We start from the raw sequence: 12,043 nt of genomic DNA on the forward strand, positions 1-12,043 counted from the left end.
TTAGCACAAACAAATCTCTGTGTAGCAAAATATAATATACTACAGGTGTTTTTTGAGGGTTTTTTTTTTAGAATAAATTCAAAATTTTTATATTTTTTATACAGTACTAAGATTAAAATGCAGAGCGAAGCATCAAACTTAATTCACCAATATTCTAGAAAACACTAAAAAAAGAAATATATGTATATACATATAAATGTACTGTAGCCAACAAGGTTTACATTCTAGAACATGCCAACTATGGCACCATTGCGTTCAACACTTAAAGTTATCTTTAAGTAATTTATTTTTTGTAAGTCTAAATAAAGATGGTATTGGGAAGATTAGAGTTGGTGGTATGTTGCCTTTGTACCGCTATCTTTTCCTGCCATGAATGCTACGTTTGCTTGTAGTTAAGGGCACCGGATTGCCAGTGGTGCTGTTGGTGCTGATACTAGATGATCCATTTACGACAATATAATCAATTTTGTTCTCTAGTTTTCCCAGGCGCTGCAAAATGTCATCCAAAAGTACGGCTATGGTACGCTTCAGGTCAGCTGGACGTGAAAAGAAAAACAAAGAAAAAAAAAATTAATACATACCGACAACACAATTGACACAATAGACTTCAGTTAAAATTGAACTCCCATTGACTTTAGTAAGGAGAACTGACGTGTAGCCTGTCTAGGCGTAAGCGTAAACCTTTTAGGAAAAAATGAATTCATTTAAGCTTATGCTTTTCGTTTGTCCATTCATAGTTATGATAACTTTTCCCATAGAATACACATTCTGAAATAAATGGCAGTTTGTAACACCTATGTTGCTTATTTTTTAAACACAGTGAAGTTGGTTTATGTCGTGTATGCAATTATAAAGTATAATACTTGGAAGCAGTGAAAGATCCACTTTACATTTTGTGCCGGTCTCATTGGAATGAATAAGAGAAGTCATCTGGCATCTGTTTGCATCACGCAGTAAAATGCGCTAGTGTCCCGTGTGCATTAAAAAATAAATGAAGTTAAGGAACAGACTATATCTGCCACCTTTTGGGACATTCCAACAGCCATATTTAGTAAGAGCAATGCAGAGGTGCAAAAATGGGACAATTCTAGTGGTTTCTATGGTGACTCTTCCACATTTAGAGCCTACCGACTGCAGTAACTAAACACACCTAAAGGTCGTCCTCATAAAACCTCAAATATGACAGGACATAAACATATACACTACACAGAGTCACCTATAATCACACAAGGTAAGTAAGAATTTGCAAAGGGGAAACCACACAACTGTTATATGCATTAGAGTGCGTATCATGGTAGGAGCGTCCCTTCAAACATCCCCGTCCTGGAAGCCCCAAATACAACAGGATGAGCCACCACCACCCGCCTGCCGGCTTTCACCGTGAAGTTAAGGGGTAATGTGGGCGAGAAAAACAGCCCGCAGGGTCACTCGCCACTGTCCCTGCAGGGCCCAGAGCGACTCCACCTTAACCTCAAATCTGTTCAACCCCACGACCCCAAAACCTTTATTTACCGTTTAAGGTCTTTACAAATACCTAAGGAGGCTTCAGTAACCCCCTGCACTGCCAAAACCCTGTAAATTAATTAGTTCTAAGTAAATATTATCACCATGCTGACACATATATTCGTATATATGTATATGAATATACATATATCACAGTCTTCAGCATGAAACATGTAAGCAGGCTGTACCCGTGACCCAAAGTTTTGTCGATCACGGTAATCTTAAATTAGCAAATAAAGACGACGTGCCAAAGCGAGAGATTAAGTGTGAAACAATAAGCAGCAGAAATATCTTAATCATTGGTTTTCTACCATTAAAAAAAAAATAAAAAAATAAATCAACCAATTAAATCTAAACATAAAAGACTAATAGATTTAAATATATGCAAATTACAGCCTTAAATCAGTGAAGGATTTCCAAAGTGTCAAAACCTACCAAGACAACTGATTTTAGGCTGCCACTCTCTTTGTGGGACATCAGTGACCAAGTGACAGACCTAAACTGCACAAAGTCTTTCATTGAAGATGATACCTTGGGCCAACATGGAAATTCACACCCATAATTTTGGGACCTCATATGTCTCTTTGCCAGAACAAACATTAACACAGATACAATACGATACACAATCACATACCTATAAAAAAACATGTTCACAACAACATACTCTGACACACATTCAAACACACTCATGCCACTCATGTACTCTACCCCAGCCTATTTTTCAATGTAGTGCGACTCCGCACAACCCCATCTACTCCTGGATTCAACTGGTGCTGCCTTAGTTTTAGTGGTGCCCAGGGACGGCCCTAGACCAGGTGGCATCCCAGGCAATATTCTCTTGTGCCCCCCCATTCTTTTACTTAGACTGCAATATATTGGAATTCTAGCAAAATCGAGTAGTAAGGAAGCTATACACAGTAGGGAGCAAAGCAACTGGGCTAGGTACACAGCGTGCATCACCATCAGGAACAGGCAACTCCAAAGCCTTAACTTGGTTTCATTTGAGCCATACAGCGGTGGACTTGCTTGTGTGGTTCAGATGATTTTCCTGCTGCATAACCAAACTGCGCTTGAGATTTAGGTCACAAAACTAATGGCTGGACATTCTCCTTCGGGATCCATGGTTCCAGCAATTTTGGAAAATCACCCGAGTCCTGCATTTGACTGTTGGTATGATGTTTTGGCTGTGAAATGCGGTGTTAACTTTATATCAGATGTAACGGGATTCATGTCTTCCAAAAAGTTCCACTTTTGACTCATCAGTCCACAGAATACTATACCATGAGTATATTTGAGGCCATCATGGTGTGGTTTAGTACAATACAAGAGAAGCCTTTGTGTTCTTTATGGTCGGCAGTGGGTTTTGAGACCTTTTAGCCTACTTCACCCAATTATCAATTACATTTGGTTAATTGGCTGATTTAGTAAGTAAGGGGAAAATTACTTTATCACATGGGGCTAGGTAGGGTTGGATAGCTTTGTTCCGTCTATATACAAAAAATTTGAAAAACTGCTTACTAGGGCTATCTGTCTAATATAAAAATTTGTTTGAAAACAAGTATGCAAAAAATAGAAGAAATCAGGAATGGGGCAAATGCTTTTTCACAGGACAGCACCATGTATACCCAATACGGTATTTAGATAAATCATCTAAGGAACGGATCCAGTTGTCAGTTTATCATCATCATCTCCAATCCCCCACTGATAATCTGATAAAGTTTCAACTACAAAGAAAATTTTCTCTGCAAAAGATATACAAAATATTTGCTTCCAAGAAGAGATTAGAATCTTTTTTAATTTTCTTCTAATCTTACTTCCAGTTTAAGACCTCAGCAGAAAACAAAATCTGATTGTCACGACGGGGTCCATACAGATATGCCCCATATTATGTGGCAGAGTGGCATATAGGGAGGTATAAGGCATTTCAGGAGGCAGAGTGGCATATAGAGGGTTAAAAGGCATTTCATAGAGCACTCTGCCTACAGAAATGCCTTATGCCCATTTAACCCCCTCCCCCCAAAAAATCCATCGCGCATACGCACTTCCAGCTGCACACCAGGGACTCAGAAGCACCGGTAAATTGGGGGGGGGGGGGTTAGGAGGATCCAGGTCCCCTGCAGCGCTGCGGGGGATCTGGATCTTGCTCTGGAAAAAAACTTGTCTTATAATCGAACAAATACGGTATTATGGCCATAGCATAGTATTAGCCCACCACTACACCAAAGTGGCGTACTACAATATATCAGTGGGTCCTAACACTAAACCCTGCCTACTGAATTACTAACAAACTAAACATTGAATCTAAACCAGGGCTCGACAAATCCCAGGCGCCAGGAGTTTGTCAGCCTCTTACATCCACAAAAAAATGCCCCCGCGTCACCATGCGGGGGCGCTGCTGCTGTCTGCTCAGGAGTCTGGGCAGACAGCACAGCCACTCAGAGCCCGCCCCCGAGCCTGACATCACTCCCACAGAGTGATCCTGTAGGCTGAAACCGCGATTGCAGGAAAACCTGCAATAGCGTTTTCAGCTGCCAGAGGCAGCTTCAGGAAAGGGGGTTCAGTGTTTATTGGGTCCCCCCCTGCTTAACCCTTTCAATGCCGCATGGAAGCCTACAGCAGTCATCAGAGACTCCCCCTGCAATGGCTGGTCTATAGACCAGCAATTGCTTCCCAGCTGCCAGAGGCAGCTTCAGGGACAGGGGGAGAGGGTTCTTCAGTCTCCACATGAGTGTGGAGACCAGCCCCAACTGCTGCCTGATCGCTCCATGAGAGCGATAGTGCAGCGTTAACCCCTTCAATTCCACAATTGTGTATAACACATTTGTGGCATTGCAGGGGTTAACATTTGTCCCCACAAGCTTGTGGGGACTAAATATCAGCCAATGCTGTGCTCCAATGGAACATCAGCATTGAAAGCGTTAAAAAAAAATATATATATATATATATATATATATATATATATATATATATATATATTATATATCAAAAAAATAAAATGTAAAAAAAAAAACCAACAAAAAACAGCACTGACCTGAAAGTCCAGGGTGCTTCCAGGTCAAATGCTGTGAGTTTAGTAAGTGGGCTGATGATGATCAGATCACTCCTAACCAACTGTTAGTTTAAAAATAAATCCTGGCTCCTAACTTTTTTAGCTGGCGCCTAGATTCACAACAAATTTGTCCAGCCCTGATCTAAACACATAAGAGAAAGGCATACCTGCAGATTGAGACAAACATAACGGGTGGGGCACACCTTATAAAGCAGGGGTGTCCCAACCTGCGGCCCTCCAGCTGCTGCAGGACTACATCTCCCACAATGCTCTTTCAACTAAGTAGATGTAGTCCTGCAGCAGCTAGAGGGCCGCAGGTTGGACACTCTTGTTTATAAAGGGAACAGAAGCTGAAGCTAAGGGCAGGACTGGAATCTAAGAATCAGACGTTCAGGACAGAGCATAAGGAAATCCAGGAATGGATTGTAGCGAGACGGGGAACTGTAGCAAAACAGGGGAAACCAGAGATATGCAGCTCTGCAGCCTGGATGGGGCGTGACACGGATCATGTGTGCACAGCCTCGTGCATTGTTTGCTGTAGGAACTTGAGTGGATGCCAGTAATCTCGGAAAACCAGGGAACATTGATTAATCCCAAATCTGCATGTGAATGCTTTGGCCAACTCAGCTGCTGTTATGCAAGAGAGACCAATTAGAATAAACAAAACTAGAATATTGTTTTGTTTTTCAGTAGTTCTCAGCAGCAGCGGAATACCCCCAGGAGAGTCGGGCTCCATTCCAAATGTAGAAGAGATAGAAAGAAGCTTCACACAAAATATTGCTTCTAAACACCAGCCATCGTAAACACTTTAATGCATGTTAGCTGCGTGGTCCCTTTAAAGTTGTGTGCTGTCCACTTGCAGATGCATTCGCATATTCTGCAGAATCTCCCCAGTTATTTTCCACCTAAGAGTTTGGTTGAACACAGACAAATTAAGGCTGTATCATTAAGTCATTGTATTGTTTACCACTAAGTAGAATAAGGAGTGAGACCTATGGTGACATGCAACTAGAAAAGAAGAAACCAAACAATACATACAGACGATGTAAAAAAGGCAATTGAAATATTGATATCACACAGGAAAAGTGAATTGGTTGTTCATACAGGAATGCTCATCTTTAGTGAGTGTGTGTGTGTGTTTAAGTGTGTGTACAAAAATCTAGGAGCCATGCAAGAAACATCAAAAGAATAATGACAGGGTGCCATACCGTATCCCGACATAGATCCACCATTGCCTCCATTTACAATAGCTTTGTTCTCTTCAGCCAGAGCTTTCACATATCTTCTGCTCAAGTCCAATATCTCGTCTCTCAGTTCACTGCTGCTTTGGTGTCTTGGATATTGAAAGGTATAGCGCAGCAGCATTAGTCCCCAAATAAATCCAAAAGCGAGCAGTAATATGCTCAGTTTATGTGACACAGATTTTCTGGGAAATGTTAAGAACATGATATTTCTCTATCAGGTTTCTGCTCCCAGCTAGAAGTTGGCTTTGCCTAATTGTGTCACACCATTGGCAGACTTTTCAGATAGTCACCTTCTTTTCTACCGTGCATCTTATTAAATGTTATTCAAGGTTCATAGGATTCATCTTCAAAGCCTGTTAAATAAATACATATATTGTTTAGTGTCGTTGTATAGCAAGTAACAGCTGCACATTATAAACAACAAAGCAAAAAGCTGATCCAAGCGGACACCAAGAATTGGTCATCTTTTGTGAAAGCCTAGAGACCAAGTTACAAAGTAATAAGCATTTGGGTAAAACGTAATCACAGCGCATGGTCTGCTGTATTTTATTTTCACTGATGGGACACTCCAGTGCCCCAAAAATGCAGAAAGTATATATTTAAAAAATAACATGCATTCTTTAGCCGATTTTTTTAATTTATTTAAAAAAAAACAAAAAAAACTACTTACCTTTAAGAGGACCTGTAGCATACCACTCCCAACTCTGTTTTTTTAAAAATAAATGGGAGCTCTTTTTGTATGGTGTGTCCTGCAAATTTCTGATAGCAAAGGGAGTAAAAAGCTACAGTGTTCTGGCAAAGCCAAGTTTTTTGTTATCGCATGAAGTATTTTGCATAATACATATTAAAGTACTTTCTAAGTACTTTAGTACACATTCTTCCTTGGGGGGGCTGTATGAGGCATTATAATGTCCAATTAAAGAGCAGATAGGCTGGTATCTTTTCATATCCTTATCACTTGTGCCCTGTGTCATCTGGCGTCTAATACTTGTACTTCCCCGAACCGGTCAAAAATAACACATTCATAGTTGACGCTCTTCAAAAATTTTTATGGCTCAGCACGTTCGTCAAGAGGCGAGGAGAACAAATCAAAAGAAGTATCCAGAGGGGAAATCAGACGGGTGTGGGTCTGTTTGCTGCCCAGTTTCCTTAGTAGTAATTATTTTTAATGAGAAGGGAAAATAATCATGCATTTTGTAGGAGAAAGTTTCTCCTGAATGAAAGGTCAACATAACCCTGCATAGCACATAGTTATATCCTTAGAGGGGCTTGCGTGATATACATGTATGTTGTGCGGATATATATATAGGCAATAAAGCTTGCTAAAATTGTAAGTAAACACCCTTCTGCCCTCAAGCGTTACCTGCAAGAGGAGTCCAGACCGCCCAGTAAAGGGTTATAGATTTCCACATATCCACACAACTATTTCCAAAGCGGGCAGAAAGGCCGGGTGCCCCGGGAAGGGCTCCTCGTAGCTGCGAGTTTGGGAGTTGCCCTCAGACCGCACCTTCCTGCCATATACGTGCCAGCCTTCCTACCGACTGACACATCGCATCTCTCCCCTTCTTCGCAGCACGGGCTGAACAATGACAAGCACAGCACACATACGAGGTTCTCTTCCTGGGTACAAATAAAATCTTAGCTGCCATTGGCTGCACTGTTCAGCTCTGGAGTTATTTTTGTATGGTACCATATGATTGGTCAATACATAACAACTCCCCTGCAATGCATGTGTTCTTCCTGTGTGTAAAGTGTCAGAGAAGTGTATGTTCCGGGGGTATCCTAATCTCATTCTATTGGTGAGATTATTTCCAGTGTCACAAATCAGGGATTTGTATTGTTAAAGTGATGCTAAAAGGAAATTTGGGGCTTTAGTCAGGATTTTGGCCATTTTGCCTTTGCTAAGGTCACAGACTCCAGCTTTTACTGACTATATCTCCCCAAATTAACTGGATCAAAAAAACACCCATAAAACCTTCCTATTGCACAGGATGGTGAGTGTGTGGCTTTGTAAACCAGTGGCCCTCCGGGAATTTGCCTCGTATGCCAGATGACCAGTCCAGGCCTAGGTCTACTTCTTAAAGGAAGCTGGAACACATTTACAGAAGGGGGGTACATAGAAAACTAATACAAGTCACATAGAAAGGATCCAGTTGTGATGGAACTGCTGCGTTTAGTCCTTTTTACACTAGGCATCACAATGGATGTATGGGGGATTGCAAAACAAACACAAAAAAGCTTCAGTGAATTACCTAAAGCAGGGGTTGACAAATTTGGTTTGAATCTAGGAGCCAACCAAAAAATGTAGGAGCCAACGTTTTTTTCTTCCCCAAACATGTTTTTCTTTTCATTTATTACCTCCTGGTCTGCTGTATCACTTTGTACAGTACTGCAGTTAACCCCATTATGACAAAGTGTTATTTTACACCATAAAAACTCAAGCTGACACGCGTGTGCTACTCATGTACACACATGCTAACACTATACACTAATACACACATCATATGCTGACATAATGCCATACTGTAACATACACAACACCATACTAACAAACACACACACTTGCTAACACTACATATATAAACACTGTAAGGCACGTGCCGTCCAGCGTACGGTACGCGCCGTCCGAGGTCCGGGACGTACCTCCCGGGGAAGACCGCATCTGCTTGCGGCAGCCTCCTGGTCCCGGTCACCAGCGCGGGCAGCACATCAGCGACTCGGTCCGGGTTCCCATGAGTCCTCCTCCTGCTAACTGTATGCCGGAGGGAGGGGGAGGAGTGGGGACAGAGGCTTCCCCTGAAGGGGCGGCATCTCTGGTGCCGTCCCATAGGAAAGAAGTGGTTGGGGGCGGTACGGAGGGTGGAGATCCAGACGTAACGTCAGACGCCACGTCTGGGATCTCTATAAAACTCCCTGGCATGTGCATTACTAAAGGAATCGACGTTCAGTTTCAAACAGATTTATGGGTCTTGCCGTTTGTGTTGATTAGTTACACATTACTATGTTTGAAGCAATAAAATAGAAACCACAATAGGCTGAGTGTAGTGAATGATTAATAGCCACTGGACCTACTTATACATTGATTTTATGTGGTTTTGTTAAGGATATAATTGAGTAACATATTTTGTCAAAACCACTATATCTATTTTTATCCCAAGGCATATACCTTTTATTTTTTTATAATTTGCTTGGGACATAGATACATATAATGATTATATATGTATATATATATTATGTATATACATATTATGATGTCATATCTTTGTGTGAAGCAGTGGGACAGTCGCCTCAGGATCACACACAGGATTTCTGCAAGGTAAGTGAGTAAGAAAGGGGTAGTAGGAACATTTCGAGATAGGAATAAAGATATGGATAATGAGGAGAAGAAAGAAAGGGGAGAGATAATGAGAAAGAAGAGAGAAGAAAGGGGAGAGATAATGGGAAAGATATGAGATGGAGAAAAGTTATAGAAATAACAAAAAAAGGAGAATGAATTAAGACAGATAATAGATAACAGACAGATAATAGGTAAAGAGAAAGAAGAGGGTTAAAGAGGAAGAGAGATAAAGGGGAGAAGAGAGCAGGAGAGATAAACTGAAATGGGGAGAGAGATGTGGACTAGTGATGTCCGGATCATGAACGAATCGTTCATTTGATCCGGTTCTTTTTAGTGATCCGGATGAATCGGTTCACTAGACTGAACGATTCATTTGTAGCGGTTCAGTCTGTGAATCATGCAGCTGTAACCTGATCCTAGAGCTGTGAGTCATCTGCAGAGCACTCAGACACAGACTCTGGGGTCAGGTTACAGCTCATTAATTCACACAGGAACGATGACTCACAGAGTCAGAGAGTCGTTCGAAGAGTCGAATGATCCGAAGATTCAAATGATTCGAATCTTACAGGGATCCGGATCTTACAAGGATCCGAATCTTACAGAGATTCGAATCATTCAGAGAATATTACTGATACCATACTTTTATAAATAAATACATTAATAATGTTCACACTGTCCCCAGGATTTAGATTCCCCTGAGTTTGCCCCCCCTTTACCTATAACTGCACCTACAGTTAACTTTATTAAATTAATTAAATTAACCCTCAGTCATCAGCATAAAATTAACCCTTATACCCCATCAACCATAACTGCCCCTGAAATTAACCGTAAAGATCCCATTAACCATAACGGCCCCTGAAATTAACCCTAAAGACCCCATTAACCATAACGGCCCCTGAAATAAACCCTAAATACTCCATTAACCATAACTGCCCCTAAATTAATTGCATGTACTCCAGATAAATTACCTAATAAATTGGTATGGTTGATGGGGTCTTTAGTGTTAATTTAGGGGCAGTTATGCTTAATTATTATTATTATTATCTTTTATTTATATAGCGCCAACAGTTTACGCAGCGCTTAATACAATACATAAATTCAAGGGATATGACAAGGCAAGAATTGACAGACTAAGACAAACCGATACATTTGGTGGAGAGAGCCCTGCTCGCAAGCTTACAATCTAGAGCTTAATGAGGTGTTTAGGGTTAATTTGGGGGTAGTTATGCTTAATGGGGTCTTTAGTGTTAATTTAGGGGCAGTTATTCTTAATGAGGTGTTTAGGGTTAATTTGGGGGCAGTTATGCTTAATGGGATCTTTAGTGTTAATTTAGGGGCATTTATGCGTAATGAGGTGTTTAGGGTTAATTTGGGGGCAGTTATGCTTAATGGGGTGTTTAGGGTTAATTTAGGGGCAGTTATGCTTAATGGGGTGTTTAGGGTTAATTTGGGGACAGTTATGCTTAATGGGGTGTTTAGGGTTAATTTAGGGGCAGTTATGCTTAATGGGGTGTTTAGGGTTAATTTGGGGGCAGTTATGGTTAATGGGGTGTTAAGGGTTAATTTTAGGGGCAGTCATGGTTGATGGGGTGTTAAGGGTTAATTTTAGGGGCAGTCATGGTTGATGGGGTGTTTAGGGTTAATTTAATGGTGAGGGTTAATTTAATTAATTTAATAAAGTTAGCTTAAGGTGCAGTTGCAGGTAAAGGGGAATGTAAATCCTGGGGGCAGTGATTATTAATGTATTATTTATAACAGTATGGTGATATTCTCTGAATGATTAGAATGCCAATGAAGGCAGAGAGTCGTTCAAAGATCCGGATCTTACAGTGATCCGGATCACTGTAAGATTCGGATCCCTGTAAGATCCGAATCTTTGAACGACTCTCTGCCTTCATTGACATCACTGGAGGCAGGGGGGAGGATTCATAATGAAAGGGGCGGGGCCAATCGTTAGTGTGCCTGCACGGAGTTACTGGAAAACAGTAACTCGTGCAGGCACACTGAGTGATCCGAAGATCCGGATCATGAATCGGATCATTTCAGTGAACGAATCGAAATGATCCGATTCACTTTAATGATCCGAAATTCCCATCACTAATGTGGACAAAGGGTGAGGTATACAGAAAGAGGAAGAGATGTATATAGATGGGAGATGTAGGGTGAAAACGGAGAGAAAGAGAAGGAGAGATAGGGAGAAAAGCAAGAGATAAACAAATGGGAGAGATAATGAGAAAGGGGAGGATCAAAGAGGCGTCTGTCTTCTTATTTATATTTATAAATACTCCAAGCTCCAGCTCTTCCATTTTGTAACGGAGAAGGACTTGAAACATAGGCGCCATCAACGCAGGAGGGGGGTGGCGGTTCATGTGTACGATGGGCTCACATGAGTCTGCCCACAAGGCGGCAACAAAATGAGGTTTTGCCTAAGGTGGCTAAAATCCTTGCCCCAGCCCTGAGCTGAACACATCTCCCTACATGTGATATACGTACAGCAAGTCTATTCAGACCCCCATGCACAAGCACGACAAGCATTCCCATTGATTTGAGTGAATCAGTGGCAAACAGTGACCACAGATGAGGAGGGAAGCTGCAGCAACAGGGCTACAATTTCTAGGTCATATAAGTGCTCTATTGCATTTTAGTTTTGATGAATGTATATTAAAGTAACCTTCGTGACAATGGCTGTTTTAACATTTTTGCTGTTTGTGCTTAGCTATGATTTTGGTTTTTCTCATGTACTGTAACCACTCACATTATATATTGGGGGGGTTCAGGACAAGAAAATATAAGAGTCCATTATTTTGATCATATCATATAATGTATTAAAAAAATATGAAATCAAAGCGGCCGGCGTGCATGCACTGCACCGCCCAATGGCTGTGCCTCAGCTCTTCATCCCACCCCTTT

The 12,043-nt window shown here is 41.2% G+C and overlaps 1 protein-coding gene across 1 annotated transcript; it reads right to left on the bottom strand.

Annotated features, from left to right (window-relative positions):
• Positions 1-354: 354 nt before the first annotated feature.
• LOC149300834 (coiled-coil domain-containing protein 126-like) lies at positions 355-5,998 on the bottom strand. The gene is made up of 2 exons (XM_089484947.1): positions 5,761-5,998; positions 355-536 (listed from the first exon to the last, which is right to left on the bottom strand). The coding sequence occupies exons 1-2, from the start codon at positions 5,996-5,998 to the stop codon at positions 355-357; spliced, it is 420 nt and encodes a 139-aa protein (XP_089341073.1).
• Positions 5,999-12,043: the final 6,045 nt, after the last annotated feature.

The sequence above is a fragment of the Sceloporus occidentalis genome, unplaced genomic scaffold (assembly GCF_023333645.1).
Source record: "Sceloporus occidentalis isolate IW3139 unplaced genomic scaffold, rSceOcc1.0.p SCAF_23, whole genome shotgun sequence".
NCBI classification, from domain to species: Eukaryota; Metazoa; Chordata; class Lepidosauria; order Squamata; family Phrynosomatidae; genus Sceloporus; species Sceloporus occidentalis.